The 14,940-nt window shown below is 33.8% G+C and overlaps 1 protein-coding gene across 2 annotated transcripts; it reads left to right on the top strand.

Moving 5' to 3' along the window:
- The first annotated feature begins 8,802 nt into the window (after positions 1 to 8,802).
- Positions 8,803 to 14,039, top strand: LOC107933848 (uncharacterized). 2 transcript variants are annotated; one of them, XM_041104627.1, is made up of 3 exons: positions 8,803 to 10,794; positions 10,896 to 12,445; positions 12,525 to 14,039. In XM_041104627.1, exon 1 carries the CDS (start codon positions 9,233 to 9,235, stop codon positions 10,043 to 10,045), a length of 813 nt encoding a protein of 270 aa, XP_040960561.1. In that variant the 5' UTR covers positions 8,803 to 9,232; the 3' UTR covers positions 10,046 to 10,794; positions 10,896 to 12,445; positions 12,525 to 14,039. The 2 variants fall into 2 exon arrangements, with proteins under 2 accessions (XP_040960561.1, XP_016721631.1); XM_016866142.2 differs by having other exon boundaries at positions 10,896 to 14,039.
- The last annotated feature ends 901 nt before the right edge of the window (positions 14,040 to 14,940 follow it).

The following is a 14,940-nucleotide window of genomic DNA, read 5'->3' as shown; positions in this document are numbered from 1 at the left end:
ACTAAAAACATTAAAATAAAAATTTCCCAACAAATTGGAAATAAATTAAAAAATATGTATACTTAAATAACACTAAAATAGGTGTAACTTAACAAGCAAATGTCTCTAACATAGTAACAAAATTAATAATAAAACAAGAGTTATACAATATCCAAATAGTAACAACATAATTGTGCAATGATAGCAAAATAGTGAAAAAAAACAACAAGAAAACATCAACAAAATAATAAAAAAAGTAGCAATAAAACAATAAAAATAGTAGTTTTTTTGCACATTCAGGCCGAGCTTGGGTAAAAAAAGCCTTACTCAAGGCTCGGCCTATTTTTTAAACAGGCATTATTTTTTTGCCGGAACCCATTTTTTAAGCCTATGTTTTTACCCAAACCCTCCCACTTTTCGAATGGCTCGGTTCATGGACAGGTTTGGTTTTTAATTCTAAATATCAATATATTTTCAATTTCGTTTTCACATAAAATAGTTAATTACTTTTCTACCATTTTTCTTTTATAAGCTATTCACATTTTATTCCTCACACTTTTGCAAGTATTCAATTGAATCCTTTCTCAAAAACTTCTATTTACACTCTTCATTCTAGTCTCCAATTTTACTCTACTTAAATTATTACCCTTTGTTTGAAAATTTAACTATTTAGATTCTCATAATAATATCATTTATGCCATCAAGATCTTGGGTGTTACAAAATCTCTCAAATAGTTGAATGATGAATAATTTCATATTTATAATATATTCATAATATATAGTAAATTTTATAAATAAAATATAAATAATTATAAAATAGTAATATATGATGAATGATATAATAAATTATTGGTAAATCTATAGTATTATTTAACTTGGGAAAAAAAGTAACAAACATTAAGGTAAAATATACCATTTTGACAAAAAAAAACAGTAATTTTAAATAACAATTAATTTTAATGTTTAATTAAAATATCTTTTCAACTAAAAAAATAAAAGATTGCTATCGTTTTGGCAGAATATATCCTTTTTCAGCTAAATTAATGTCGTCAATTTATAAATTATTTGATGTTTGTTTTCAAAAGATACACATTACTTTTAACTAATATTACAGATTCTGGACATATAATCATATCGTGTATAAGATTTTTAAATCAATATGTTTAAAATTTTAGTTAAATTATATTAAAAAGTATTAACATAACAATTTGTTTAAAAAATATTTTTTTTAAAATGGTTTAACAAACATATTTTAAAACAATTTTGTAGAGTTGTGTCTCGTATTTTTTAGCTTTTCTTTTCCTAGTTAAACTTTGTTTTTTAGTTTTCCACTTAAACTCTGATCAGTGTAGGTTATTTTAATATTATTTGACCTACAAATTTAACCTATAAATATGCTCTTTTTCCACACTAGAAAAATAACTCATTACACATTTAGGTATTAATTTTTACAAGCTTTTTGTGTTTATGTTTTGAGGGTTCTTATTTTAGATTTTGGAGTTTAGTTTTATCTTCATCTTTTGTACTATTTATTTTTTCCGTTTTAGTGAAATTATTTGTACCTGTGGTTTTTTATCCTCTTCGAAGGGGTTTTTCCATGTAAAATATTTGTGTTTGATCTTTTCAATTTCTTTGTTATTTTACATGTTTGTTGCTTAACCAAGTTTATCTCTAACAAAATGGTATTAGAGTTAGTTCGATTTCTACATTCAACCCATTTAATGATGGTAGTAATAAGGTTTAATATTGATAAGTTCGATGGCATCACAAATTTTAATCTGTGGCAAGTTCGGATGATGATGATTCTAACTCAGAGCGATCTTAAGAAGGTCCTTACAGAGAAAAAGCCTGCAGACATGGATAAATCAGAATGAAATAGGTTAGATAAAAAAAACTCTATTGATGATTCAATTATGTCTAACAAATAATGTGTTGCAAGAGGTTTTGATGGAGAAAATGACATTCACCTTATGGAAAAGGTTAGAAGCCTTTTATGTGACAAAATCTCTGACTAACATATTAGTGTTGAAACAACGTCTATACACATTCCGCATGGACGAAAGTGAGAAACTTAGAGGTCACATTAGTTAATTTATTACTCATTTGAATGATTTAAAAAATTTCGAGGTTCAGATTGACAATGAAAATTAGACTATACTATTATTGTGCTCTTTATCCCCATCATAGAAGTCTTTTAGGGATACCCTAATTTATAACAAAGATAATCTCTCATTCAAGGATGTGAAGGGTCATCTGTTGAGCAAAGACAATCTTGAAAATGATTTTGGTTTGGATAGCAAGTCAAATAGGCAAGCCTAGGTTTTGGTAGCATCAAGGAAGCGAGTAAGAGATGTCATTATTGTAAGAAGTTAGGTCACATCAAGGCAGATTATTACAAAATGCGAAATAAAAGGGCTATTGAGAGCAATAAGGAAAATTTAGCTGGTGCTAATTTGGCTAATGATAAGGGTGATGATTTCTTGTTGGTGTCAACAAGTGAAAGCTCACGTCCGAGTGGATCTTGGATTTAGGGTGTTCATTCCACATGTGTCCCAACATGGATTGGTCTTCCACATACAGTTTAGTTGAAGGTGGAGTTGTGTGCATAGGGAATGGTTCATCTAGTAAGGTAACCGATATTGGTACTGTTCAGATTAGGATGCATGACTGGACAATTAAGACACTGTCAAATGTTAGGCATGTGTTTGAATTAAAGAAAACTCTCATCTCCTTGGGAATTTTGGGCTCAAAGTGTTGTAGAATTAAGATTGAGTCAAGCAACATTAATGTATCTCGTGGGGCTTTCATTTTAATTAAAGGTAAAAAGATTGATAGTCTTTATGTTCTAGAAAGATCAACGGTGACTAGTTAAACAAGATGTCCCTCGTCTGTTAAGGAGTCGAAGTCGACTCATTTGAAGCGGAGACAACTTGGTCATTAGAGGGAAAAATGTATGACTATTTCATATAAAAGAGGTTCTCTTTTGGATGCATGTTTTGAGAAGATAAGGCACTGTGTTTGTTGAAATCAGACTCGGGTCTATTTTGATTTGGCAGTGCACAAAACGAAGACCAGAAGTCTTCCAGCATCTAAACACAACTTCTACTCAGTTAATATCTTGCATAGTTCGAGATAAGCCCATGACAGGTTTTGGCAATGAAGGCGTTGTGGAAATATGAGTCAAGGTGGAGATTTGTAAAGTTATAACTCATATTTTTCGGCTTCTCTTCTCCCAGTTAAACTCTATTTTTTAGTTTCCCACTTAAGCTTTGATTAATGTAGATTATTTTAATATTATTTGAACAACAAATTTATCCTATAAATAGACTCTTTTTCCACCCTAGAAAAATAACTCATTACACATTAAGGTATTAGTTTTTACAAGCTTTCAGAGAATCTTGTATTTATGTTTTGAGGGTTCTTATTTTGGGTTTGGGTTTTAGTTTTACCTCCATCTTTGTATTATTTGTTTTTCCGTTTTAGTGAAATTAGCTTTTCCCGTGGTTTTTTATCCTCTTTGGAGGGGTTTTTCGATGTAAAATATTTGTGTTCGATATTTTCAATTTCTTCTTTATTTTACTTGTTCGTTGCTTAGCTAGGTTTATCCCCAACACATTTTATTTCTTTTTTCAAAATTTATAAAAATTTACATAAATACTTTAAAACTGCTTAAAATATGTTAAAAACATGTTACAATTTGTTAATTAAACATGTATGTATATTAAATATATTTTCCATGGTACTATATTTAAATAAAAATTTAATTTAAAATTTGTTTTAGGAATTTTTAAAATTTATTAAATATATTTTAAATTAAACACACAATGCACGAGATAAAAAACTAGTATATATATATTTATACTATTTATTATGTTTTTTTTACTAAATTGGTGTCAGCCTAAATAGGTTATGTACTGATGATATAAATTACTTCGATCATGTACCAATAATGAAAGGTAATACAATCTATGTATTCGGTCTAGAAGTCGATGTTCGGTTAATAGGGGTTATAATTTGTAGAATGTGTTATTGTATATGTTAAAGCGATATTAGTCAATACCTAATCCATATTAAATCAATAAATTGAATTTAAATGTATATGTGATAAATGATAGCATATGAAACCTCATGCGGATTTAGTATTATGAGCCTTGAGGACCAATGATGTTATGTAACAAATCAACAGATTCGATTGAAAAATGAAACAAGAATGCATATGTGAAATGCCTTATGTATCATGAAATTGAGATATAAATAGTGATATGAAAATGTCATATGGTTATAAAAGATATTGAATTGTTATTGATAATATAATTTTAATTTAAGTATAGATATTAAATATCAAAATATAAAGTCTTGAAGGCAAAATGATAGGTTGGCATTTAGAACCTAAATTGAATGGGGAATCATGCGATAAATGAAATGGTCATGAGACAAACAACTAACGATAGGAGTATGTTACAAATGTTTTTAATGATTAAATTATATACTTGAATTGTTTATACATTGCTTTCAAATTATGTTAGCATCATTGAATTTTTTTTTGCTAAACGTGCGGATTTATTTGTTTTCAAGCGTAGGTAACATTTAATGTTTGAGGTTGAGAAGGTCAACAACATTCATGTTTCAACTCTTAACTCAAAAAATATTGTATAGTCCTTTTAATGTTATGGTAAAGATGGCATGTACCTACTACCTAAACTTGTTTTTGGAGTCAATTGGGGTGCCTTGGTATTCTTTGCTTGAAATTTGTAATGTAAGCATGTTCTATAGGCATATAAGCATTTGATGATAAGATTATGTGATTATGTTGAGATGCATTATCTTAAGTTAATGATTTTGCTATGTTTAATTGGTTGCATTCATGCCTTATATGTGAAATTGATATTTGAAATTGGAAATATTGTGATTATTGATAAGCGCTATAAATAACATATTTTTCTTCATTATTAATGCGTTTTTAGGTGATTATTCAATGTTAATTGAGAATTTTATACTCCTAATCCTTTAAATTCATGTTTTGATATTTAATAGAGCACTTGGGATCAAAATAAGTGAAAAATGAAAAATAGGAGAAAGCTACATGAGCCATACAGACTGACCCCTTCCACATGGTTGTGTGACCCACAAGAGTTGCCACACGACCATGTGGTAGACCATGTTGATTGCGCGAATTTACACTCTGAACAGTGGAAAAACTCGATTTTTAGGTTTTTTTTAAGCATTCTAAGACATATATATGACAAAAATAAAAGGATAGGAGAGAGCCGTCATAGAATATTCAAGAAAACAACTCGAAAAACACCATTGAAGCCAATTCTGAAGCAAATCTCCATCAATAGTGAAGATTCACATTTGATTTCTTAGGAGATTATCATGAGTTTCTTTGTTTTTTTCGGTTACACTGTCTCTGAGATGTTTTTATTTTTAAGCATGAACTAATTTTCTAAATACTTAGGGGAGATAAACCCTATGATGAATTTTGTCTTTTGATTTTTATTTTACACAATAAATACTTAGATCTTGTTCTCAATTATGTGTGTTTAATTCTTGGTTTGATATTTCTAGATTATTGATCCATGTTTAATGTGCTTAAATCAGAGGAATAGACTCTATTTAAGAGTAGATCTTGCGTAGCTGAGTGGAGTTGCATGCAATCTTAGAAATAGGACAATATAAATCTACCGGATTAGAGTCAAATCTAATAGGAGAATCCATAACTCGAGTTAATGCGATAATAGGGGTCTTAATTAGAAAGAAATTTCAATTAATCAACATAGAGTCAGTTACTTTTACTCTCGAAAGAGATATTAACATAATTTAGGGATTTCTGCGGATCAAGATACTAAGTAAATAGATTGCGTAATTTAGATTGATAATGACAGATGAAATCTAGGTGGATTCTTTTCTTGGTATTGTTTCGCTTCTTGGTTGTTAATCGTTTATTTTCTTGATTTGTTCTTTGTTGCACTTGTAGTTAATTAATTTAGCTAATTTTAGTTTTAATCAATCACTCAAATTTATTGGTTAAATAATAGAAAGACAGTAATTACTAGTACTTTTAGTCTTTGTGGGAACGATATCTGTGCTCACCGTAGCTATACTATTAATTAATATATGCACTTGCCTTAATCAAATTTTTAGTTAGTTCATAATGCATCAATTCATGATAATAACCATGTGTTTGAATGTGTTTAAATAGGCAAATATGAGGTTTAAAACATGAATTTGGTGTTCCATAATACTTCGAATTGAAATGGTATTGTTTTGAGTCCAACTAAGTGTGTTTTGGGGTCATTTTTGGGTTCTAGCAAACTTCTACTAGTGCAAGTGGTTAGATGGATCGGAAAAGTAAGTTAATAGCCAAAAAAGAACAGTAACAGGGACTTCTAAGTCCAAACTTCTATTGATACAAGTGTGGAAAAATAGGCTCCCTCCCCTATTTTGACTTGTTTTAACCGTTGGAGTCCCGATCTTGGTCCTTATCATCCCCGAACACCTAAAACTCAATTAAAAATGCTTCTAAAGTGTTTAAAATGACTTGAACTCGTTTTCAATTAATATGAATGGTTTGTATAATGTGATAAATGCTTGATACTTGTGTTATTTTTTAAAGAAAAGTTAATTCAAGTTGCTTTGGCAATGAATGTGATGCCATACATTTGGGCCCTACGATCGGGTTAGATATTGGTTGTCACATATGCACTTTAGTTTTTAACATGATTTGGCCTCTTTATGTTATCATGTTATTAGTCTGAATAGTTAATATTGTTAACTATATCAATCGAAAAGTTTATGTCAATTTTTTTTAAAAACACTATTAAAGCTGAAAAAAATATTTTAACATGACGAATTTGAATGTACGTTTTTAAGAAAAATCCTAATAAGTATTTATGACATTATTTTTATTGTTACATGGCTACCAAGTGAATTCTTTTAATTTCTCTATGTCATCGTATAATTTAATAGAAGAATTTTAATGGTGGTAGCAACTAGATCTACATTTTTAAATTTAAAAAATAGATAAACAGAATTCCTAAAAATAAAAGTGTGGAGGTTAAATTCTAAAAGTATGAAGTGTATAAAGAGTTCAAGTATATTTTAAATTTCAAATTTTTACTCTATAATTTAAATCAAATAAATCGATACAAATGAATATGAATCAAAATAAAATAAAACATATTAAAATTTTAAACTATTCTGTACCAGTGTAAATTGAAACAATATGATCTAAATAATCATGATACAAATGTTTAACCGTCACGTAATATTTCATGAGAACCACACTGACCAAGTGGCCAACCTCCTGAATTATTGAACAAGGTATTAGGTATAGAAGAAGCTGAAAACAAATTATAAGGTTAAAACTTCAAAACATATTTATACCATCCTTAATACAAATATTATACTTCTTCTCAAATTTTCCTAAATCACCCACAATGTGTGGATGAAAAATAAATTTATATGTTAAAAACAATTTTTTTCTAAAATTATTTAATAAAGATATATAAATAGAGTGATAATGAATTTATTTTATAATATTATTAAACACGTGCTTCATCATTGAATTAGTAAATTTTTTATTTAAAATTATTTAATAGTACGAGAATAAAAAGAATTATCATAAGGATAATTGTGAATTTTATTTAATTAATCAACACTAATTAAAACTAAAATAATATTAAGAAGAAATTATTTAGGGTTCAAAAGTGTATAAAATAGGGTAAAGTACACCAATTGTCCCTAACCTTTAATTAAAATTACATTTCAGTCACTTAATTTTCAAAAGTTACATAATTGCTATGAAAGTTATCGAAATGTTACATTTTTGTTGCTTATCCGTTAACTTCTGTTAAGAGGGTGATGTAGCACATTAATTTAAAGGGTTGATAATCAATTTAGCAACTATAACTAAAATATATTTTTAAATTTTTTTCTTAATAATAATTTTAAAAAATTTAAAGGGTGAACTACTTGGATAGTTATCCAAGTTTTAGCCAGTTCCTATTTTGGTCACTGATTTTTTTTTGTTAATTTAGTCAACCCGTTAGATTAATTGTCATTTTTTGTCACTCTACTATTAAAATGCCTTGGTCACTAAACAAAATGTTGACGTGACCGTCTTTTGGTTGGTATAAAAACAAATTTAGCCCTTAACACTTTACACATACTATCTATTTGTTCATAATTCTAAAAATTCAACAAATTTAACCTTCAATATTTGCATATTTTTTCAATTTAGTCAAAATTAAAAAATATATATAGTTTTAAAAAAATTGAAAAAAATATAAAATTTATTATAAAATGAAATAAAAATATAAATTACTAAAAATATATATAATTATATAAAGGCTTAAATATGAATTTGCTTGAGGGATTCAAATAAATTTTTCTTGAATTCTAACAAAAATATTTTGGGGATTCAACAAAACTTAACCCTTAATTTCTCTTGAATTTTTTGAATAAATATTTATTTATTTTTTCTTTAAACCCCATCGAGCTAAACGAGTCCTTTGAATTAATTTTTTGAATCAATCACTACCAAATTCTACTCGCACCATGATCAAATAGTTGGTTGAGGGACTCAAATTAGAAAACTTTTACTTAAAGAAACATATCTGGATTCATTTTGGCGGCAAAGTGTGGGGCTTAGAGGGATTCAAATACTTAAGGCTAGGTGATACTTCATTGATCGATTTTTTCCTCATTAAAAGAAAATGCAAAACAGAGTTTGGGTATGCCTGTATAAAAAAAAAACAAAGAAATTAACTTTGGGCGTGGGTTTAATGGTGAGTGCTCGATGATGAAGTGGTGATGTAGTTTGTTCTGAACCCAAATGCTGCTGAGGGCCCTGCTGGAGAGTACATAGCCCAAAGGAACCAAGAGTTGAGAAGAAGCTCACGCAGGAGGTATTCGCCTAGGCAATATGCTGACTTCATAACTGAAGGACACGTGGGCTAATGATGAGCAAACAGAGAATATTGGCGCACACACTAAGATGAGGATTTTTCTACAAATAATGGCATGGGCAGAGAATGAGGGGATAGTTTTTCTGTTATGAATATTGTTATTCTTTCTCTCATCTTATTCTCTCTGGGTTATTTTATTCTTTCTTTTATTTTTTCATGAAAGTAACAGCACTTTTCCTTCCTTGACACAGAATATACTCAATTTTTACCTTCAACACTGTCATTTGAGAATTTATATTTCTCCAAGTACATAACATTGGTGCTTTCATTGAGTCTCTACAAATATGGTAGAGCATCAGACCCAGCTTCACGTTTTAGACGACAACATCAAGTCCTTGACCGAGTCCCAAAGTTCGCTTTCAGATTCCCAAAATGCTCTCCGTCAGGACTTTGATCTCCTGGTTACCTCTTTCGATGAGCAAAAAGCCTTGCTCCGTGAATTGGTCAGTCAACACACTTCTTCTCAGTCTTCAAGTCCTGCACCTTCTCCATTTTTGGCTTCTCAAAATCCGTTAGGACAACATAAACCAGCATCTGTTCAACTGGCTCGGTTCTTCGGTATCAACCCGGACCGTTGGCTTATGCAAGCTGATCGCTACTTCACTTTTTACAACATCAGAGATGAGGACCGCGTAACTATCGCCCCCTTTTACTTCGACGAGGCTGCTTTCGATTGGTATGATTGGATGTTCCGCAACCGTCAGCTTGCTGGTTGGCACGTGTTCTCAGCGTCGCTCCTCGCCCGTTTCCGTTCTCGCGATTTAGAAGAACCAGAAGGCCTCCTCGCTAAATTGCACCAAACGACTTCGGTGGATGCCTATCGCTCTGAGTTTGAGGCGGTTACTAATCGTGCTATCTGTTTGCAGGCCCACTTTCTGGTCCAGTGTTTTATTTCTGGGCTACGATCTGACATCAAGCATTCCATGCTCATCCACCGGCCCACTACATTGGATGACGCTATGCAGCTGGCCCAACTTCATGAGAGATGTATTATCCTGGAAAAATCCCCTGCTAGACCCGTTCCAACCCTCGGCACCACTAAGCCTCTCCTTCCCATACCTTCTTTTAACCCTAAAGTTCACCCCACCGCCTCGTAACCTCTTACAACCCAATCTACAGCGACTTTACCCATTCGTCGTCTTACCCCGTCGGAGGCCGCCCAACGCCGATCCAAAGGCTTGTGCTATCACTTTGATGAGAAATATTCCTGGGACCATAAATGCAAGTCTAAACCTCAACTTTTGTTTCTTGAAAATGATTCAAAACCCACTGAAGTTAACAACCCTTTGTTGCTTCCTCCTCCTCACGGTCCCGATCATGAGTTATCTTCCGTAGATCCATCTTCTCCCCTGCAGTTAGCCATATCGTACAATGCCCTAGCCGGAGGCTGCTCTGTTTCGACACTTAGGTTTCAAGGAACAGTGTTTGGGAAACCTGTCCAAGTGTTATTAGATGGCGGTAGCACTCATAACTTCGTTCAGACACGCGTCGCCTCTTATTTAAATTTGACAGTTACTACCACTCCCAGCTTTTTTGTTTTGGTGGATAGTGGTGAATGCCTCCCTTGCGATGGCATCATTCGACAAGTCCCTCTGGTTATCCAAAATCAAGAAATCCTCGTTGATTTCTTCGTTTTTCCTATTCAAGGATGGGACATGGTCTTGGGAGTAGAATGGTTAGCAACGTTGGGACCAGTACTTACCGATTACTCTTCATCAATTTTTTAGTTCTCTTATGCCGGCCAGAAGGTTCGATGGACGGGAGATGAGGCTCCCGCTGTTCAACCTATACAGTTCAATGGGCTTCGCCGCTTGACTCACAATAATTCTGTGGCTGAATTTTTCAGGTTAGATCTCGTTTCTGAGCCTAATTTTCCATCTGAAGTTGTGGTCCTTGAAATTGATGCCTTATTGACTGAGTTTGTTGACATGTTTTCCAAACCAATAGGATTACCTCCGATGCGAGACTGTGATCACGCGATTCATCTAGCCCCAAATTATGGTCTGGTGAACGTTAAGCCTTATCGATATCCATATTTTTAGAAACGGGAAATCGAGCGGTTGGTTTTAGAAATGCTGGCTGATGGTATCATCCAACCAAGTACAAGTCTTTTTTCCTCACCAGTGTTACTGGTATGCAAGAAAGATGGCTAGTGGCACTTTTGTGTTGATTACCGAGCCCTCAATGCTGTGACTATCAAAGATCAATTTCCGATTCCGTCCATCGATGAATTATTCGATGAACTTCATGGGGCTATGTATTTCTCTAAACTCGATTTGTTAGCTGGATTCCATCAAATTCGAGTTAAAGCCGAGGATGAAAGCAAGACTGCCTTTAATACTCACGACGGGCATTATGAGTTCCTCGTCATGCCGTTTGGGCACACAAACTCGCCATCTACATTTCAAAGTCTTATGAATTCGGTTTTTCGTCCGTACCTCCGCAAGTTTGTGTTGGTTTTCTTTGACGACATTTTGATCTATAGTCTAGATTGGGAAACCCATTTAGAACATATCTAGGTTGTTTTTCATCTCTTCCGCGAACACCAGTTAGTGGCGAAATGTTCTAAATGTCTATTTGGTCATACAAGCATTGGGTATTTAGGACATATTGTTTCTCGGCAAGGAGTTCAGGTGGATCCCGATAAAATTAAAGCCATCCAATCGTGGCCTATTCCCCGCACCGTCAAGGCTGTCCGCGGTTTTCTCGGCTTGGTCGGGTATTACTACCGCTTTATCCGTCACTTCGCGGCCATTGCCGGTCCCTTGACTGACCTGCTGCGAACAGATGCCTTCCAATGGACTCCCTTAGCCCACACGGCCTTTGAGCATTTGAAACAGCTACTTAGTGAATCCCCTATTCTTGCATTACCTGATTTCAGCAAACCATTTGTGGTGGAAACAGATGCTTCGGGTACTGGCATCGGTGCCATCCTTTCACAAGGTAGTCACCCTATTGCATATTATAGCCCCCAACTCAGCCCTCGATTGCAACAATCCTCCACATATCAAAGGGAGATGTATGCTATTACGCAAGCCGTTTCTAAATGGCGCCAGTACCTTTTGGGTAACCGATTTACAATTATTACTGATCAGCAATCATTAAAGAGTATTACCTCTCAAGTAATTCAAACACCGGATCAACAGAAGTGGTTGGGTAAATTGATTGGCTATGACTTCGACATCGTTTACCGTCCGGGCCGAATCAACACCGTAGCAGATGCCTTGTCCAGAATTCCTGCTACCCAATTCTTGGCTCTTTCTCATGTTTAGTTTTCTATAGTTGATCAGCTCCGAGAGGCCAATGCTGTGCATCCTGAGTTGCTTGCTTTGCAGCAACGTCTAGCCACTGATCCAACTTCTCTACCGGGATTTTTGTTCAAAGACAAGCTACTATTCTTTAACTCTCGACTGGTGCTACCTTTGATTCTCCACTTTGCACTAGTCTATTAACGGAGTTCCATTCGTCCCCTGTTGGCGGCCACTCCAGCATCACCCGTACGTTTTATCGCCTTACTACAAATTTTTATTGGAAGAATATGCGTGAGATGTCACCCAATTCGTCTGCTCTTGCCAGATCTGTCAACAGATGAAGTCTGCTATAGTTTCTCCAACTGGCCTCCTTCAACCTCTTCCAATTCCGACTTTGGTCTTTGAAAATATTTCCATGGATTTTATCACCGGGCCTCCACCTTCAAAGGGTAAAATCGTGGTTATGGTGGTCGTTGATCGACTTTCAAAATATGGGCATTTTGTGGGTCTGCCAACTCATTTTTCCAGTCAAATAGTTGCTTCTGCCTTTGTGCAAGAAGTAGTGCGATTACACGGCATTCCTACGGAGATTGTCTCGGACCGTGATCCTCGTTTCCTCAGTAGCTTCTGGAAAGAAGTATATAGGCTCCAAGGCACGACACTGAGTATGAGCACCGCATACCACCTACAAACTGACGGCCAAACGGAGGCCCTCAACCGATGCTTGGAAATGTATTTGAGTTGCTATGCCTCGGACCACCCTACCTCTTGGATGTTATTTTTACCTTGGGCCGAATATTGGTATAACACCTCATACCAAACGGCTGCGCAAATGACACCTTTTGAAGTGTTGTATGGTCGCCCCCACCTACAATAGCACGGTATGTTAAGGACGACAGTGGTCACCTTCTCGTTGATGCTCAGTTACTCGAACGAGACCATGTTTTACAGCTGCTCAAAATAAATTTAGCCCAAGCTCAGGCTTGGATGAAGTTCTATGCTGATAAACATCACTGAGATATCAGTTTCAATGTCGGGGACTGGTTATATGTTAAATTGCAACCTTATCGACAGTCTTCTATACGGTTGCAGCGCAATTCAAAGCTCGGTCACAGATATTTTGGTCCATATTAGGTCCTCAAACGTGTTGGTCCAGTCGCATATGAGCTCGACCTGCCTTCTACGGCTCGTATCCATCCCGTATTTCATGTGTCTATGCTCAAGAAATACCTCGGACACCCTGAATAGCAAGTCACTCTTTTGGATTTGGTCGATTCCACCAGCTCTATTAACTTGTACCCCATTGCAGTCTTAGATCATAGGCAAGTACAACGAGGGTCTGCCACCGTAAACCAGTGCTTAATCCAATGGAATGGCCTGACCATTGACAATGCTACTTGGAAAGATAACGAGAAACTGCACCAGCTTTACCCTGCTTTCCACCTTGAGGACAGGGTTCATCTCGATAAAGAGGGTACTGTTCTGAACCGAAATGCTGCTGAGGGCCCTGCTGGAGAGTACACAGCCCAAAGGAACCAAGAGTTGAGAAGAAGCTCACGCAGGAGGTATTCGCCTAGGCAATATGCTGACTTCATAACTGAATGACACGTGGGCTAATGATGAGCAAACAGAGAATATTGGCGCACACACTCAGATGAGGATTTTTCTACAAATAATGGCATGGGCAGAGAATGAGGGGATAGTTTTTCTGTTATTAATATTGTTATTCTTTCTCTCATCTTATTCTCTCTCGGTTATTTTCTTCTTTCTTTTATTTTTTCATGAAAGTAACAGCACTTTTCCTTCCTTGACATAGAATATACTCAATTTTTACCTTCAACACTGTCATTTGAGAATTTATATTTCTCCAAGTACATAACATAGTTTGGGTCTAATAAAGTTGGGTATCAATTTGGTATGATTTTTGAGATTGTGAGATTTGGTCAGGAGTATAAGAACAATGAGAAGCTTGAAGACGAACAGGGAAGGAGATGAGGGGACAATGTTGTTTGACATAGTTTATCTCTTTTGTTTGGTTGACCAAGAAAATCTAATAACAAGAAAAAAAAATTGCACATTTTTTTTTTGTAATTTTTTTAATTGCAATGTCATGCAGTTGCATATATAAAAAGTAGGAGCATTTGGTGGGTTTTTTTTAAAAATGATTTTGAATTATAACTAAGAAAACTTTACCTATTTCGGTTGTAGGATTGATTAATTTTTTTTGAATGTTTTATATTTTTGAATATTTTATTTATAAATTTTTAGAATTTGGATTAAATTGACAAAATGTGCAAACATTAAAGATTAAATTTGTTGACTTTTTAGAATTAGGACCAAATAGCAACTAAGCCCTTTTGTAAGTATATATATTTTAAATATTTTATATTTTTATGTCCTTTTATAATAAATTATATATATTTCAAGTTCTTAAAATTATAAAATTTTTTTAATTATTTGATTTTGGACTAAATTGACAAAATATGCAAACATTGAGTGTTAAAATTGTTGAATTTTTCTAGAATTAGGATCAACTTGATAGAATGTGTAAAGTGTTAAGGGCTAAATTTGTTATTATACCAATAAAAATACTACCATGTTAGCATTTCGTTCAATAACCAAGGCATTTTAACGATGGAGTGATTAAAAATGACAATTAATCTAATGGAAGTAACTAAATTAAAAAAAACAAAAATCAGTGACCAAAATAGGAAGACATCAAACCTTGGGTCACTATACGA

The sequence above is a fragment of the Gossypium hirsutum genome, chromosome D11 (genome assembly GCF_007990345.1).
Source record: "Gossypium hirsutum isolate 1008001.06 chromosome D11, Gossypium_hirsutum_v2.1, whole genome shotgun sequence".
Classification (NCBI taxonomy): Eukaryota; Viridiplantae; Streptophyta; class Magnoliopsida; order Malvales; family Malvaceae; genus Gossypium; species Gossypium hirsutum.
The sequence above is the reverse complement of the archived record's forward strand: the minus strand, read 5'-3'. Positions and strand labels throughout refer to the sequence as shown.